Genomic DNA, 11686 nt, shown 5'->3' with positions numbered 1-11686 from the left:
TCCCACTTAGACTATCCGTCTATTCCCTCTCTGTTTCCCCCATCTGCGATGGCATGTGGCAGCTGTGCACCAGAAAGAGGGGTCTGAAACAGAATCTCCGTCTAGCATTCACAAGCCAAAGTGGTGAAGACAGCTGTCTTCACCAATACACCGAATGTAGATACAGATGTTACGCATAGCGCAGAAGTTTCAGTCTTGCATGTGCATTAGGATACCGATGTCGTATTTTCTTAGAGAGCCAGCTTGCGCAAACAGTTCTGCGAGTCGTGATTGACGTGGTTTGGTCTCAGGAACATTCTGAAACGACCGTCCCGCGCACCGTATTAGAGAATGGCCCGAGCGATGCTTACCTGCGTGCATTCGCGTACAGGAAAATACGAATCCGCGTGCTGCCCCGCGCTGCCGCAACTCGCGCTGGCATCACTGGTTAAAAAGAAACTCCATTACGAGCCGCAGTAAGAACTCTCTCTGCGCATTCCGGGAGCTCGTATACCCGGACCTGATTGTGGCCAACGCACGCGGACACGCGGCTTTGGGAGACGCGGTTCCGGAAGCAAGGGTGCGGACAGCGCGAGGCGGCGTGCGTGGGAGCGATTGTTCCTGCGCGCCGGGACTGCCAGCGCCAGGACAGGGCGTTGCGCGCGACCCCGGCCTTGAACCGCTATGACGGCGCCGCGGTGGGCGCTGTTCGTCGGGAACCCGACGTCGTCGTCGACGTCGTCATGCGACGCGAGGAGGAGAGTGCTGTGGCCACGTCAAACAAAAGCAACCGGTTTGCCGCGGGGAAGAAGATGCGGCCGATCCCTACTCCTATAAAACGCCCGCGTCCCGGAGCCGGAGCCTTCACTTTTTTCGGCCCCCTCCATCCGTTCAAGCAACATCCGCGGATCCGGTGAGCTCGGCCACCGCTGGCACTTTTTTTTTAAACCTCTGCCACTCGCCGCTACTGTTTCTCAGTGGCCAAGTACCGACTGATAGGACCTTGCCGCTCATCTTTTCCTCGTGAGCCGTCCCCAAGAGGTTTGGGCCAGCGCTGTAGTCGCGAACAAGGTTTCCATGTGTGCGCGGGCGAGTGGTGGCGCCAATCTGTGCCTTAGCTTTCACGAAGTGTTGACGATGGCAACAGGTAGCGTGTTTGATTCTCGGCAACATCGACAGCAGCTTTCGTGGTATAGGAATGCGGACATGCCTCTGCATGCAGCTTCTAACCACGTTATAAATTTGATACCGTTCGAATATTCATTAAGCTTATGTTCACTAAAGGTTCAATCACATAGTTTACGCAACCTTTGAGAGAGTAACAAGTGACGTTACCTGCATGAGAATCCCATTTATCAATGCATTCGCAGTATGTTGCCTATGAACGACGTGGTGCCAAAGTGGCCGAGCTGTGAGCGAGCGTCTGCACATCACTGCTCGCTGCTTGCGCACTACAGGCCCGTTCAATGTCAATATTTCTATAATCTCCGAGTAACCTTCCCCCTGTTGAATAAGGAGAAACGCATACTATGCCGCAATGGGTGCTTTCAACTTGCATTGCTGAATGGCTTCAAGTAAGAGCAAAACTTAACTGTTGCCTATTTATAATTCGAACCCTCGGGTGACTTTATATCGATACGGATGGCAACTAATGCTTACGTTTGGCATTCAGCTTCTCACATACTACATTAACGATTACTGGCTGCACCAAAGCATAGAGTTATATTGAAACAAAATGAATCGGAGAGTTGTTTATGGATACGAGTAGTTCCTTAAATAAAACCAGCTAATTTGCCTAAAATACGTTAGTGACAGTGCGTTGCTTGTAGAAGTTGACAATGTTTAATGTTTATTTAAAGCTTCAATGAATGCAGTGCGGAATAGGGATGAGCAAGCATTCAGTTTCGGTACTGTGTGTAGGACATATTTCTTCGCCATGTGGAGCACGGAGTATGTGGACACAAAACATTCGCTTGTGTCTACACATTTCTGTGCCCACAAACTCAATTTTTGGGTCTACACATCCTGCGCTAAAACAGTGCGCACACAAATATGCTAAGAATACCACTTTTTACGCCCTAATAGTTCTGGCTACAATAGATACAGTCTAACTTCTGCTCCTTCCTTGCTGTACTTTAGGAGCGCCCATAGGCACGTGGGCGTTTGGTCGAAATGCGATCGCTATGGCGGGGAATCAAACTCATGACATTGTAAGCGGGGTCATAGCGCGTTGCTAAGCAACCTCTGCGCGTGCCCTATTCGAAAGCACAAAGCTCCAGTAGTTTACAACGGGAAGTTTAGAACCATTGCCTGCTCATGATGCGAACGACGAAAGTTACAGTCTGCAGTGAAGGCACATCCTTACGTAGACACGCACTTCCGGGTTTAGTTCAATACCGCAACAGGGAGGGGAGTAGTAAGTTATACGCTGGTGAGCCGGATTACTGTCGCAAACGAGCTGCCGCTGGTCGAGAGGGAGGGCGGAAAAATTGATTAGAACGCTTAGTACACGGCTCTAATTATATGAGAGTCGAAACTTGATGAAAGTAGCTTTGCTCATCGCTGCTGTCAGTTAGGTTAGGCTAACGAATAGCTTTTACAGTAATTATTATATGGCTAACTGAAATTACTAATAAGCGCCACGTGGACAATTTTTTAAATACGTGCTTGTCATGATATTCGTAGCCGGTGTTTGTACTAAGGGTAAAGTGATTCAAAGCAAGAAAACGATACGTTGCCGTGGCTACAAGTCGGCGCAATACTGCGAAGCTGGTCTACCCTGTATTGACTTCGTTGGCGTGATTAAGTTGTTAAAAACATTCGCGTAAGCTACAACATGCGCTAGAACTAATCGCATGTTTAGAATATTGGAACTACTACAACGACAGACGCTGAAAAGGTTGAAATGTTTAATCATTACTTTAAATCGGTGTTTTCTGACGGTATAATCACGGTACAGCTGCATCCCTTTTTCCAATGTTAGCCCCGCCGACGGGATGCCTGAAATAACCATAGATGTAAACGGTATTGACTGTCTCTTGCGGGAGCTGGACACCTCAAAAGCTATCGGTCCTGATAGAATTCCATCATATATGCTAAAGAAATGTCATGGTATTATCGCACAGTATCTATGTATTGTATTTCAAATGTCTTATAAGACCGGGTTGGTTCCACAGGACTGGAAAATCGCGGCTGTTAATCCTATCTTTAAATCAGGAGACAGAAGACTGGTGGAAAACTACAGACCCATTTCCTTAACGTCGGTATCTTGCAAGATTTTTGAGCACATAAATACAGTCAATTATTTAAATACCTTGAATCAATGAGCTTTTTTACTGCGTCACAGCACGGACTTCGTAACGGTCACTCATGCAATACTCAATTAGTTGAATTTCAACACTATATAGGTAAATTCCTTGACAATAATAAACACGTCGACGCACTATTCCTCGATTTCAGGCAGGCGTTCGACACAGTATGTCACCGCTGCTAAATACTAAGTTAAAGGGTTTAAACATACACAATAAAACCGAAAACTGGATTTGTAACTATCTAAACGGTCGTAAACAGTGTGTAGTCCTTAATGGTTGTAGCTCATCATACATAACAGTATCATCGGGAGTGCCCCAGGGCAGTGTTCTGGGGCCACTGTTGTTCCTCATATACATTAATGATATTGTAGATGACATACAGTCCCCCATTAAACTTTTTGCAGATGACTGCGTCGTCTATAGAGAAATTAATTCTATATCAGATATAACAATCCTGCAGACCGACCTTGATAAAATAGTAAATTGGTGTCAGCGGTGGCAGATGAGCTTGAATATTAGTAAATGTAATCACATCCGCTTTTCAAACAAGAAATTGGAACGTCAAACAAAATACACAATTGAAGGCACAACGATAAACACAGTCCCAGAGTGCAAATACCTCGGGGTATACTTTACGCCGAAACTAAAATGGAACGAACATATCCAACACACAATATCTAAAGCAAGTAAAATGTTTTTTTATTCGCAGAAATTTCAAATCAGCGTCCAAAGATGTCAAAGAAACACTATACTTTTTACATGTTAGATCTATCCTAGATTACGCCTCTATGATCTGGGACCCTCATCAGGACTATTTGATAAAAGCAATAGAAAAGCTTCAAAATCAGGCTGCACGATTCGTCTCCAGTAATTACTGCCCTTTTCAAAGTGTCACTGAATTAAAAGCATTACGGGCTGGGAAACTAACAGCTAGAAGAAAAAACTTAAGACTCAAATTTTTCCACCGTATTTTTTATAATCAAACAGGCATTAACAGCCGCACCTATTTGTCGGAACCATCCTACGTCTCGACTAGGCACGACCACTCCAAGAAAGTGCGCGTATACAGCTGCAACACAAATCATTTTTCCAGGTCTTTTTTTCCACAAACTGCTCGAGATTGGAACCTGTTACCGGAAGACTACGTTTCTGTACCTGATAATCATAATTTTATTCCCGATTGTGTTTACAATAATGTATAATTGTGCTAGTTTTTGTTCCAACTTTATGTTACCTTTGAACATGCTAACCTATTGTCCTTTCACTTGTTTATCTTGATGTTAACCTTGTTTCATATATTTTTGTTGCTTATTTTCACTGTAAAACATGAAGCATATGATCATACAGATGTCTCCCCTGCGATAACGCCTTTGAGGCAACGCAGGTATCCTGTAAATAAATAAATAAATAATTCTTTCCGCTAGTTCTAGGAGACTGCGCCCGAGAGATCTTCCTCTCGGCGCAGTTTTCCTCTCTGTCTATATGGTGCTTGAGAGGAAAATCGGTCACGATTTTCCTCTCGGGCACCATATAGACAGCAGACGCCACTGTCTAGGTGTGCCGCGACTTATCGCTTGTTACTTTCTAGGCACCGTAGTAGTCGAATTCGAAGTTATGATCAACATGCGAGTGTCAAGCTTTTCGGACAGGGGGCGTGAAAAGTTGGTGTCCGGCATGTTCGCATCTTTGATCAGCGTCCAAAGCTTTCCACTCGATTGCCTCTTCACTCTGTCTCCACCAGTTCTAATTCGCTGGTTGTGCTTTATGGCCTCAACTATAAAGGTTTTCTTACGAAATATAATAACACAGCTTCAGCTGCACTTGGGAGGCGTTCGCTCACTGAACAGGATCATTCTGGACTGTTTTAAAAGTACTCTCGTCGGGCGTTCCTGCCGAGGCCTGAGCCAGCGCATGTAAGTCCTCCTACAGCGCAATTGTGAGGGGCTGCGAATCGTCCAGAAGAAAGCCTCCTCGGAGGGATCAAAGCTGGCTATACAGGCTGGATCTTGGTAGCTCTAAGTTGGATAAAAGCTTTCTCCTGGCCGTTCTCTTTTTTTAGTCTTGGCAGGAACCGCAAAAGCGAGCGCTTTGAGGATTACAAGAACTCGTCCGATTATCTAGCACATTTTGCACGCGTGCGTAAGGTTGTACGCATTTTGAAGGCTTCAAGGTTGCATCGGCATGCTCCTTCTAGAAGAGTGCGCTTGAGAGCTTTTAGCGTGGCGTCTCCCAACTTGCAAATGTACACGTTCTGCGGCAAACGGCCTTACTTCAGCTAACCATGTCATTAATCGCGTGATGCTTCTTTAGAAGCGTTGCGCAATCGTCAAGACGCTATTTCTGTCGCAAGAGGGGCTCGCTGCCTACTTGATCGAGGAAGATGCGCAGGAGACCTTGGTGACACACGCCAAGCAGCCAGATCAGGAACTAATAGTCGGTGCATACTTGCGGAGGGAGGAGCTGACGGCCCGCCCAGCTTCATTCATGCAGGGCTATCGACAGATAGGAGCTCGCGGCGACGGAAACGTTCTGCTGCCTCCTTGCGCAAGCCGCACAGCAGTACGATTTTGTGATCATCAAAACACGCTTCGATTTGCGCGGAGGACGCCAAGGGGCGTCGCAGCAACAGTTAGCGGAAAAAAAACTGTGCTGGTCCTTGCACGGCGGAAGCGACTATACGAATGCACGCGTTTTGTTCCTTGCCGAGACCGTCAAAACACGTCGTAAAGCCTCAAGGAAACCCTTATGTAAAGCCTCGCAAACGTACAAGGTTGGCTGCGCGAATCGAATGACAGGCGCAGCGTCCGCGAGGAACCTTTTTTACCCCTTTATTTCTGTGCGTGCGGCGTCGCTCTGACCGCGCACCACATGGCGTTGGCGGATCACTTATCTACTCGTACCTTTTGTTTCAGATTGGCCATCAAAAATGAAGATTACAGCGGGGCTCGTGCTCCTTCTGGGTAAGTGCTTATGAAACGCGGTAAGCACGGGCTCTGCAGCCACCACTTTTCTCCACAAGCCTTGGCTCTCGGACACACAAGTAAAGCACATCTTTCCTTCCTCCTTTCTCCCCGCAGCCCTCGCAGCACCTCATCACTGCAAGCGGGTAAGTGCCAAGCCTGAGGCGCCTGCAAAGCGCTCGGCTATTTCTTAGGCCTTGTAACCGTTATATGCGCATATGGTGCCTGGGAAATAGAAAGCATGTATGAAAATTTTGCAAGAGGAAATCGACATTTGTTCACGCTTTGCACGCCTGGTCAAAAACGTTGCTGTAATTGCTTTCAAAAGCGGCGAACATCGTGAGAGGAGCCGGTTTTGGCATGTACTACATGCATAATGTAGCGATTGACCCACCATAGCGAGTTCCATGAAATTTTCTGTGTGCACGATGCCCAGGGGTGTAATCAGAAAATTATTCGGAGGGGGGATAAGAGCCTTCTGTACGTATGCTCGTGCGTGTATATATATATATATATATATATATATATATATATATATATATAATATATATATATATATATATATATATATATATATAACCGTCCCACTGGCTAAGCCAATAGCGATGTTGTATGCGCATTTCTGTACAGTCTTCACGGATGGAAATGCGACAATTTAGGGCTCAGTAATGCACGTACTTTTGTTTCTACCGTCTTCACTTCGGCGTAATTTCGACTTGAACATATTCATCGGAACTATCCTTACCAATAGCGGCCAGTTTCGCAGCGAAATGAAGCGGTTATCTCGAGCATTGCGCATATCAGTCGTTATACTGAAACATCATACTGGCGAACAGGACATGGACAAGTGGAGAGACAACCGTGTCCTGTTCGCCAGTATCACGTTACATAGCTATAACCAAAACTAACTAACACAGTTGTATACGCTTACAGTTATACTGAAAGTTTTGAGGTCGCGTTTCAATCTGTGAGCACGGTACCTCACTCAGACCATGTTTCTGGTGCTCGCTATGCAACTAGGAAAAGCCGGATAAATATGTCGATCAAGCATTTCTCCTAAGGGCAAACAACGAAAACACGCCACGGCTTGAGGAACGTACACGGCGTCTCATAAAATAACATTGCCTTGCCTGGTTGGCGTGTAATTGCTCCACTCTGTTACAGTCCGTTCAAGATATCTCATTATTCTTTCGTATACAGCACGCTGCCCGAGCGAACAGTAAACCTGCTTCATTTCAATAAGTATGTAGCGGGCCGCATTCCTATTTGTGTCTCACTGCTCTATGCCGCAGACAAACGATGGGATGAAAGCAAGGGACAAAATCAGGGAGGCTGGGTTCGAGGTACAGCTGGCGTCGACTACCCGATACAAGGAAATTCCCCGCACAAGTTTTCGCTGCAGTCAGCAGCCGTACGAAGGCATGTATGCTGACTTGGAGGCACAGTGTCAGGTAAGGCCCTTCCAAGCCATTTACCTAAACATAAATTTATTCGATCGGCCATTGCAGGATCATATGATGCAGTGACTGGCGGTTTATACGAAAATCTTGGTTTCTGTTTTTATTCTTTATAATAGTAACTTCTTCGACGTTGTTATCAATCGACCAAGAGGTTGCATCACCTTTCAATAATCAGAAGTTACAGTCAGACCTTTTAATTACTAAATAGCAACAATTATCGAAAACGGAGAACCATGTCCTCAGTCAAAACAGCTCTTGCAGACACTGTGAAGTTCAATCCGCGTATTGATAGTAAAACATTTCCTGTGACTGTCAAGAATACATCGCGCGTGGTTCGAGACTATGCTCTTCAAACAATGCTGAATAGCACACCTGCAACTTTTCAGGTTTACCACGTGTGCCACAACGGCCGAAAGGAGAGCTTCCTGTGTGGACCAGGAACAATCTTCAACCAGCAGATCCGTGCCTGTGACTACTGGTACAGCTTCGAGTGTGACGAAGCGCCCAATTGGTACTACCTGAACGCCGAAGTGAATGTTGAGAGCCCACAGCCGCTGCAGCCTCTGCCCGGAAGTGGCGGAGGCGCTGCTGGCGGTGGAGGTGGTGCAGGCGGTGGAGGTCGCCCTGGGCCAGCTTACCTTCCCGGTGGAACGGGCGGGGGCAGCAGGAGGAGGAGGAGGCGCCCCCGGCGCGGGTCGCTATCCTGGCTCGGGAGGCGCGGGTGGTTACCCAGGAGGTTCCGGCTCTCCAGGATCAGGCGGTTACCCCGGTGGCCCTCGTGGACCTGGTTCTGGAGGAGCTCCTGGTGCTGGAGGCTACCCCGGTGGTACCGGTGGTTACCCAGGAGGAGGGTTCCGGCCGACCCGGTGCTGGGGGTTACCCAGGCTCTGGAGCTGGAGGACCTGGCGCTGGCAGTTACCCTGGATCTGGAAGCGGTAGGCCTGGTGCCGGTGGCTACCCTACTGGAGGAGGATACGGCTCTGGGCCAAGACCAGGCTCTGGTGGACAAGGCGGAAAGCCGGCTGGCGGACTTCGTGGTCCTTCTGGATCAGGCGGTTACGGCGGCCCTGGTGGGCCGGGAGGCCCGGGGTCCTGGAGGTCCTGGTGGTTACGGTGGTCCCAGTGGCCCAGTGGTCCTGGAGGCCCTGGAGGATCTGGTGGTTACGGTGGTCCCAGTGGTCCCGGTGGCCCCGGGGGTTCAGGCGGTTATGGTGGGCCGAGTGGTCCTGGTGGTCCTGGAGGACCCGGAGGTTCCGGTGGTTACGGTGGTCCGACTGGTGCCGGTGGTCCCAGAGGTCCTGGTGGTTACGGTGGCCCGAGTGGTCCTGGAGGTCCTGGCGGGTACGGCGGTCCCAGTGGCCCCGGAGGTCCTGGTGGTCCGAAAGGACCAAGTGGTCCCAAGGGACCAGGTGGGCTTGGAGGACCCGGGGGTGCTGGTGGTCCTGGAGGCCCCGGCGGTTATGGAGGCTATGGAGGATCCGGAGGAGGAGCTGGAGCTGCACCTGGTGGCCCTGGCCCATACCTGGCGGGTAGTGGTCCTGGTTCGGGGTCTTATCCAGGTGCTGGTGCCGCGGCTCCCCAAGGCGGTTCACGGCCTTCTGCTGGTGGATATGGTGTCGTTCCAACTGGGCCTCGCCCGGCGCCTGCGACGTATCCAGGTTTCATCAGGGGCCGATGCTTATCCGGGTGCAGGCGCTGGTCCCGGTGCATCAGGAGCTGGTAGCTATTCCTCCGCCTACAGTGCACGCTCTTCGTACTCCTCCTCAAGCTCTTTCAACAGCTATACGATTCGGGCAGTGGTGGTGGCTATCCTGACTCTCTCGGCGCGGGTTTGTTTCCCATAGCTGGAACAGCAGGCGCCGTGTCTCCGGGATCAGGCGGTAGCGTCTACGGCGGTTACACCAAGTCGGCAGGTGGCTCTGCTTTCCACAAAAAGAGCCCTCTCGAGATCGAGTCGCCTCATTCGCCTGGTCCCGGCTCGGCCGGCTTTTCCAAACCGGGTGCCGGTGCCCGGCGAACAATTGGTGGTGGTGGGTTTGGTGGTGGCGGTTATTATGGCGGTTCGAAATCTTTTTCGTGGTCCAATGGATATGACACGGCGCCTTTGTCGCCAATTCAAGGTGCACAACCCGGAGGAGGTGGAGCATGGCAGGGGCCTGAGTACCCAAGCCCCACTGCTGGCGGCGCTGGAGGCGGCGGCTACTACACATCCGACAGCGGGGCGTACTCGGACGGTTCCGGATACCCGGACAGGACGCGTCCGGCCAGTTGCCAGGTGGCACTCCTCAAAGGCCTCGCGGAGGAGGTCGGGGTCGAAGGCCACAGGGCGGTTATGGGTCACCTATGATGATGGGTGGTGCCGGCGGTGACTGAGGCCGTCAGCATGGACAAATGACAGTGTTCACTTTGGCGGCCGCTGTTGCGAAAGTACTTCCTAGACACCGATACCACCGAACACTCTGTCGTTACGCCTGCGACATAGAATGAAAACACGACGTGAAACAGTATTTTTTGCTGTCATGCAACTCGAAATGTCTAAACGGAAGCGATATAATGCTCTGCTAAGTTACATTTATGAACTAGGCTTTTACGAATTAGGCTTAAGCCACTGAAAACAGTTTTATGCGCAGCACAGCCGTGTTTGTTGTTTTCTTTCGATATACTAAGTCCATTAGAAGGAAAGACTAACGCGCCTTCCACTCCAGCTTCGGCGTCGTATAAAGACAGTCGCATATCGATACAAAGTGTTCTCGTTCTTGCAGTCGATATGAATTGTTGTTAATTTTTTTTGTTAACATGTTTTCTTCACGACACTTGTTCATTGTGGTTACCATATATACCATTTTCTCTCTCATTGATCGACTTTAGCAAAGACGCCTCACGCTGAAGGAACGAAGCATGCTGCCGAGGGCGGTAGCTTTTTTGCTCTTGCTTAGAATTCCTATGTGTTCCTTACAGAAGCATCAACAGAATGAGTTTTCCTGCGACACTGTCAACACTCCGTCGAAGGGCAACTCAGCAAAATTCCAGTAATGTCCCTTTCTTTCACGAAGCGAAAGAAACAGATAGCACTGATTGTTGAATTTGAAAATAATAAACAACACAAATATACTGCTGTCTTCCGTCATTTTAAATAGTCGGACTTAACTATATTGAATATAAACACTTAAGAAGCTAGCACTTACTGCACACACACACACATATATATATATATATATATATATATATATAATATATATATATATATATATAAGGAAAGCTATGATTTTTTCAAGGGCTCGTTATCTTTGTTAGACACAATATTAATGAGAACTAACAGACAATAACGCCAAGGAAAGTACAGGGGGTGTTATCTGTAGTATTTAGAATGTAAATGTGAAGAAAGTAAAGTGGACGAAAAGATGACTTGCCGCCGGCAGGGACCGAACCTGCGACCTTCGAATAACGCGTCCGATGCTCTACCACTGAGCTACGGCGGCGGTCATCCTCCCGTCCACTTTCTGGGGTATATATGTTGATTAAACCTAGGAGTGTTAGTCAGCGCAATCGCAGCCATGGCGGCGAGTGTGGAACACTCTTTTTTTGCCTCTTGGCGTCACGTAGCACGTGATCTTTTTTTTTTTTTTTTTACGAGTTGGCAGCTGACCAATAATCCCTCGCATACTACCTGAAGGCATTAAGTCTGCCAGGACGAGACCCTCGCTATGAATGAAGGAAAGCTATGATTTTTCAAGGGCTCGTTTATCTTTGTTAGACACAATATTAATGAGAACTAACAGACAATAACGCCAAGGAAAGTACAGGGGGTGTTATCTGTAGTATTTAGAATGTAAATGTGAAGAAAGTAAAGTGGACGAAAAGATGACTTGCCGCCGGCAGGGACCGAACCTGCGACCTTCGAATAACGCGTCCGATGCTCTACCACTGAGCTACGGCGGCGGTCATCCTCCCGTCCACTTTCTGGGGTATATATGTT

The 11686-nt window shown here is 48.6% G+C and overlaps 1 protein-coding gene and 1 long non-coding RNA gene across 2 annotated transcripts; both read left to right on the top strand.

Annotated features, from left to right (window-relative positions):
* The first annotated feature begins 769 nt into the window (after nucleotides 1-769).
* Nucleotides 770-6396, top strand: LOC125756797 (uncharacterized). Its single transcript, XR_007414750.1, has 3 exons — nucleotides 770-892; nucleotides 6203-6250; nucleotides 6368-6396. It is a non-coding gene; the product is annotated as an uncharacterized LOC125756797 (long non-coding RNA).
* Nucleotides 6397-7554: 1158 nt separating this feature from the next.
* On the top strand, nucleotides 7555-10651 carry LOC119378370 (uncharacterized). Its single transcript, XM_037647535.2, has 4 exons — nucleotides 7555-7701; nucleotides 8097-8906; nucleotides 8961-9429; nucleotides 9831-10651. Exons 1-4 carry the CDS (start codon nucleotides 7555-7557, stop codon nucleotides 10055-10057), a joined length of 1653 nt encoding a protein of 550 aa, XP_037503463.2. The 3' UTR covers nucleotides 10058-10651.
* The last annotated feature ends 1035 nt before the right edge of the window (nucleotides 10652-11686 follow it).

This window comes from Rhipicephalus sanguineus, unplaced genomic scaffold (genome assembly GCF_013339695.2).
Source record: "Rhipicephalus sanguineus isolate Rsan-2018 unplaced genomic scaffold, BIME_Rsan_1.4 Seq805, whole genome shotgun sequence".
NCBI lineage: Eukaryota > Metazoa > Arthropoda > Arachnida > Ixodida > Ixodidae > Rhipicephalus > Rhipicephalus sanguineus.
Note: the sequence above shows the minus strand (reverse complement) of the source record. Positions and strands in the feature narration are given on the sequence as shown.

What these genes read in the sequence shown, in the direction of transcription:
- LOC119378370 (XM_037647535.2), top strand. Translation starts at nt 7,555, where the DNA reads ATGAAAGCAAGGGACAAAATCAGGGAGGCTGGGTTCGAGGTACAGCTG. An exon ending in TGGTCCCGGTGGCCCCGGGG is followed by an intron (nt 8,907 to 8,960) that starts GTTCAGGCGGTT and finishes GAGGACCCGGAG; the next exon opens with GTTCCGGTGGTTACGGTGGT. An exon ending in TCCCGGTGCATCAGGAGCTG is followed by an intron (nt 9,430 to 9,830) that starts GTAGCTATTCCT and finishes CGCCAATTCAAG; the next exon opens with GTGCACAACCCGGAGGAGGT.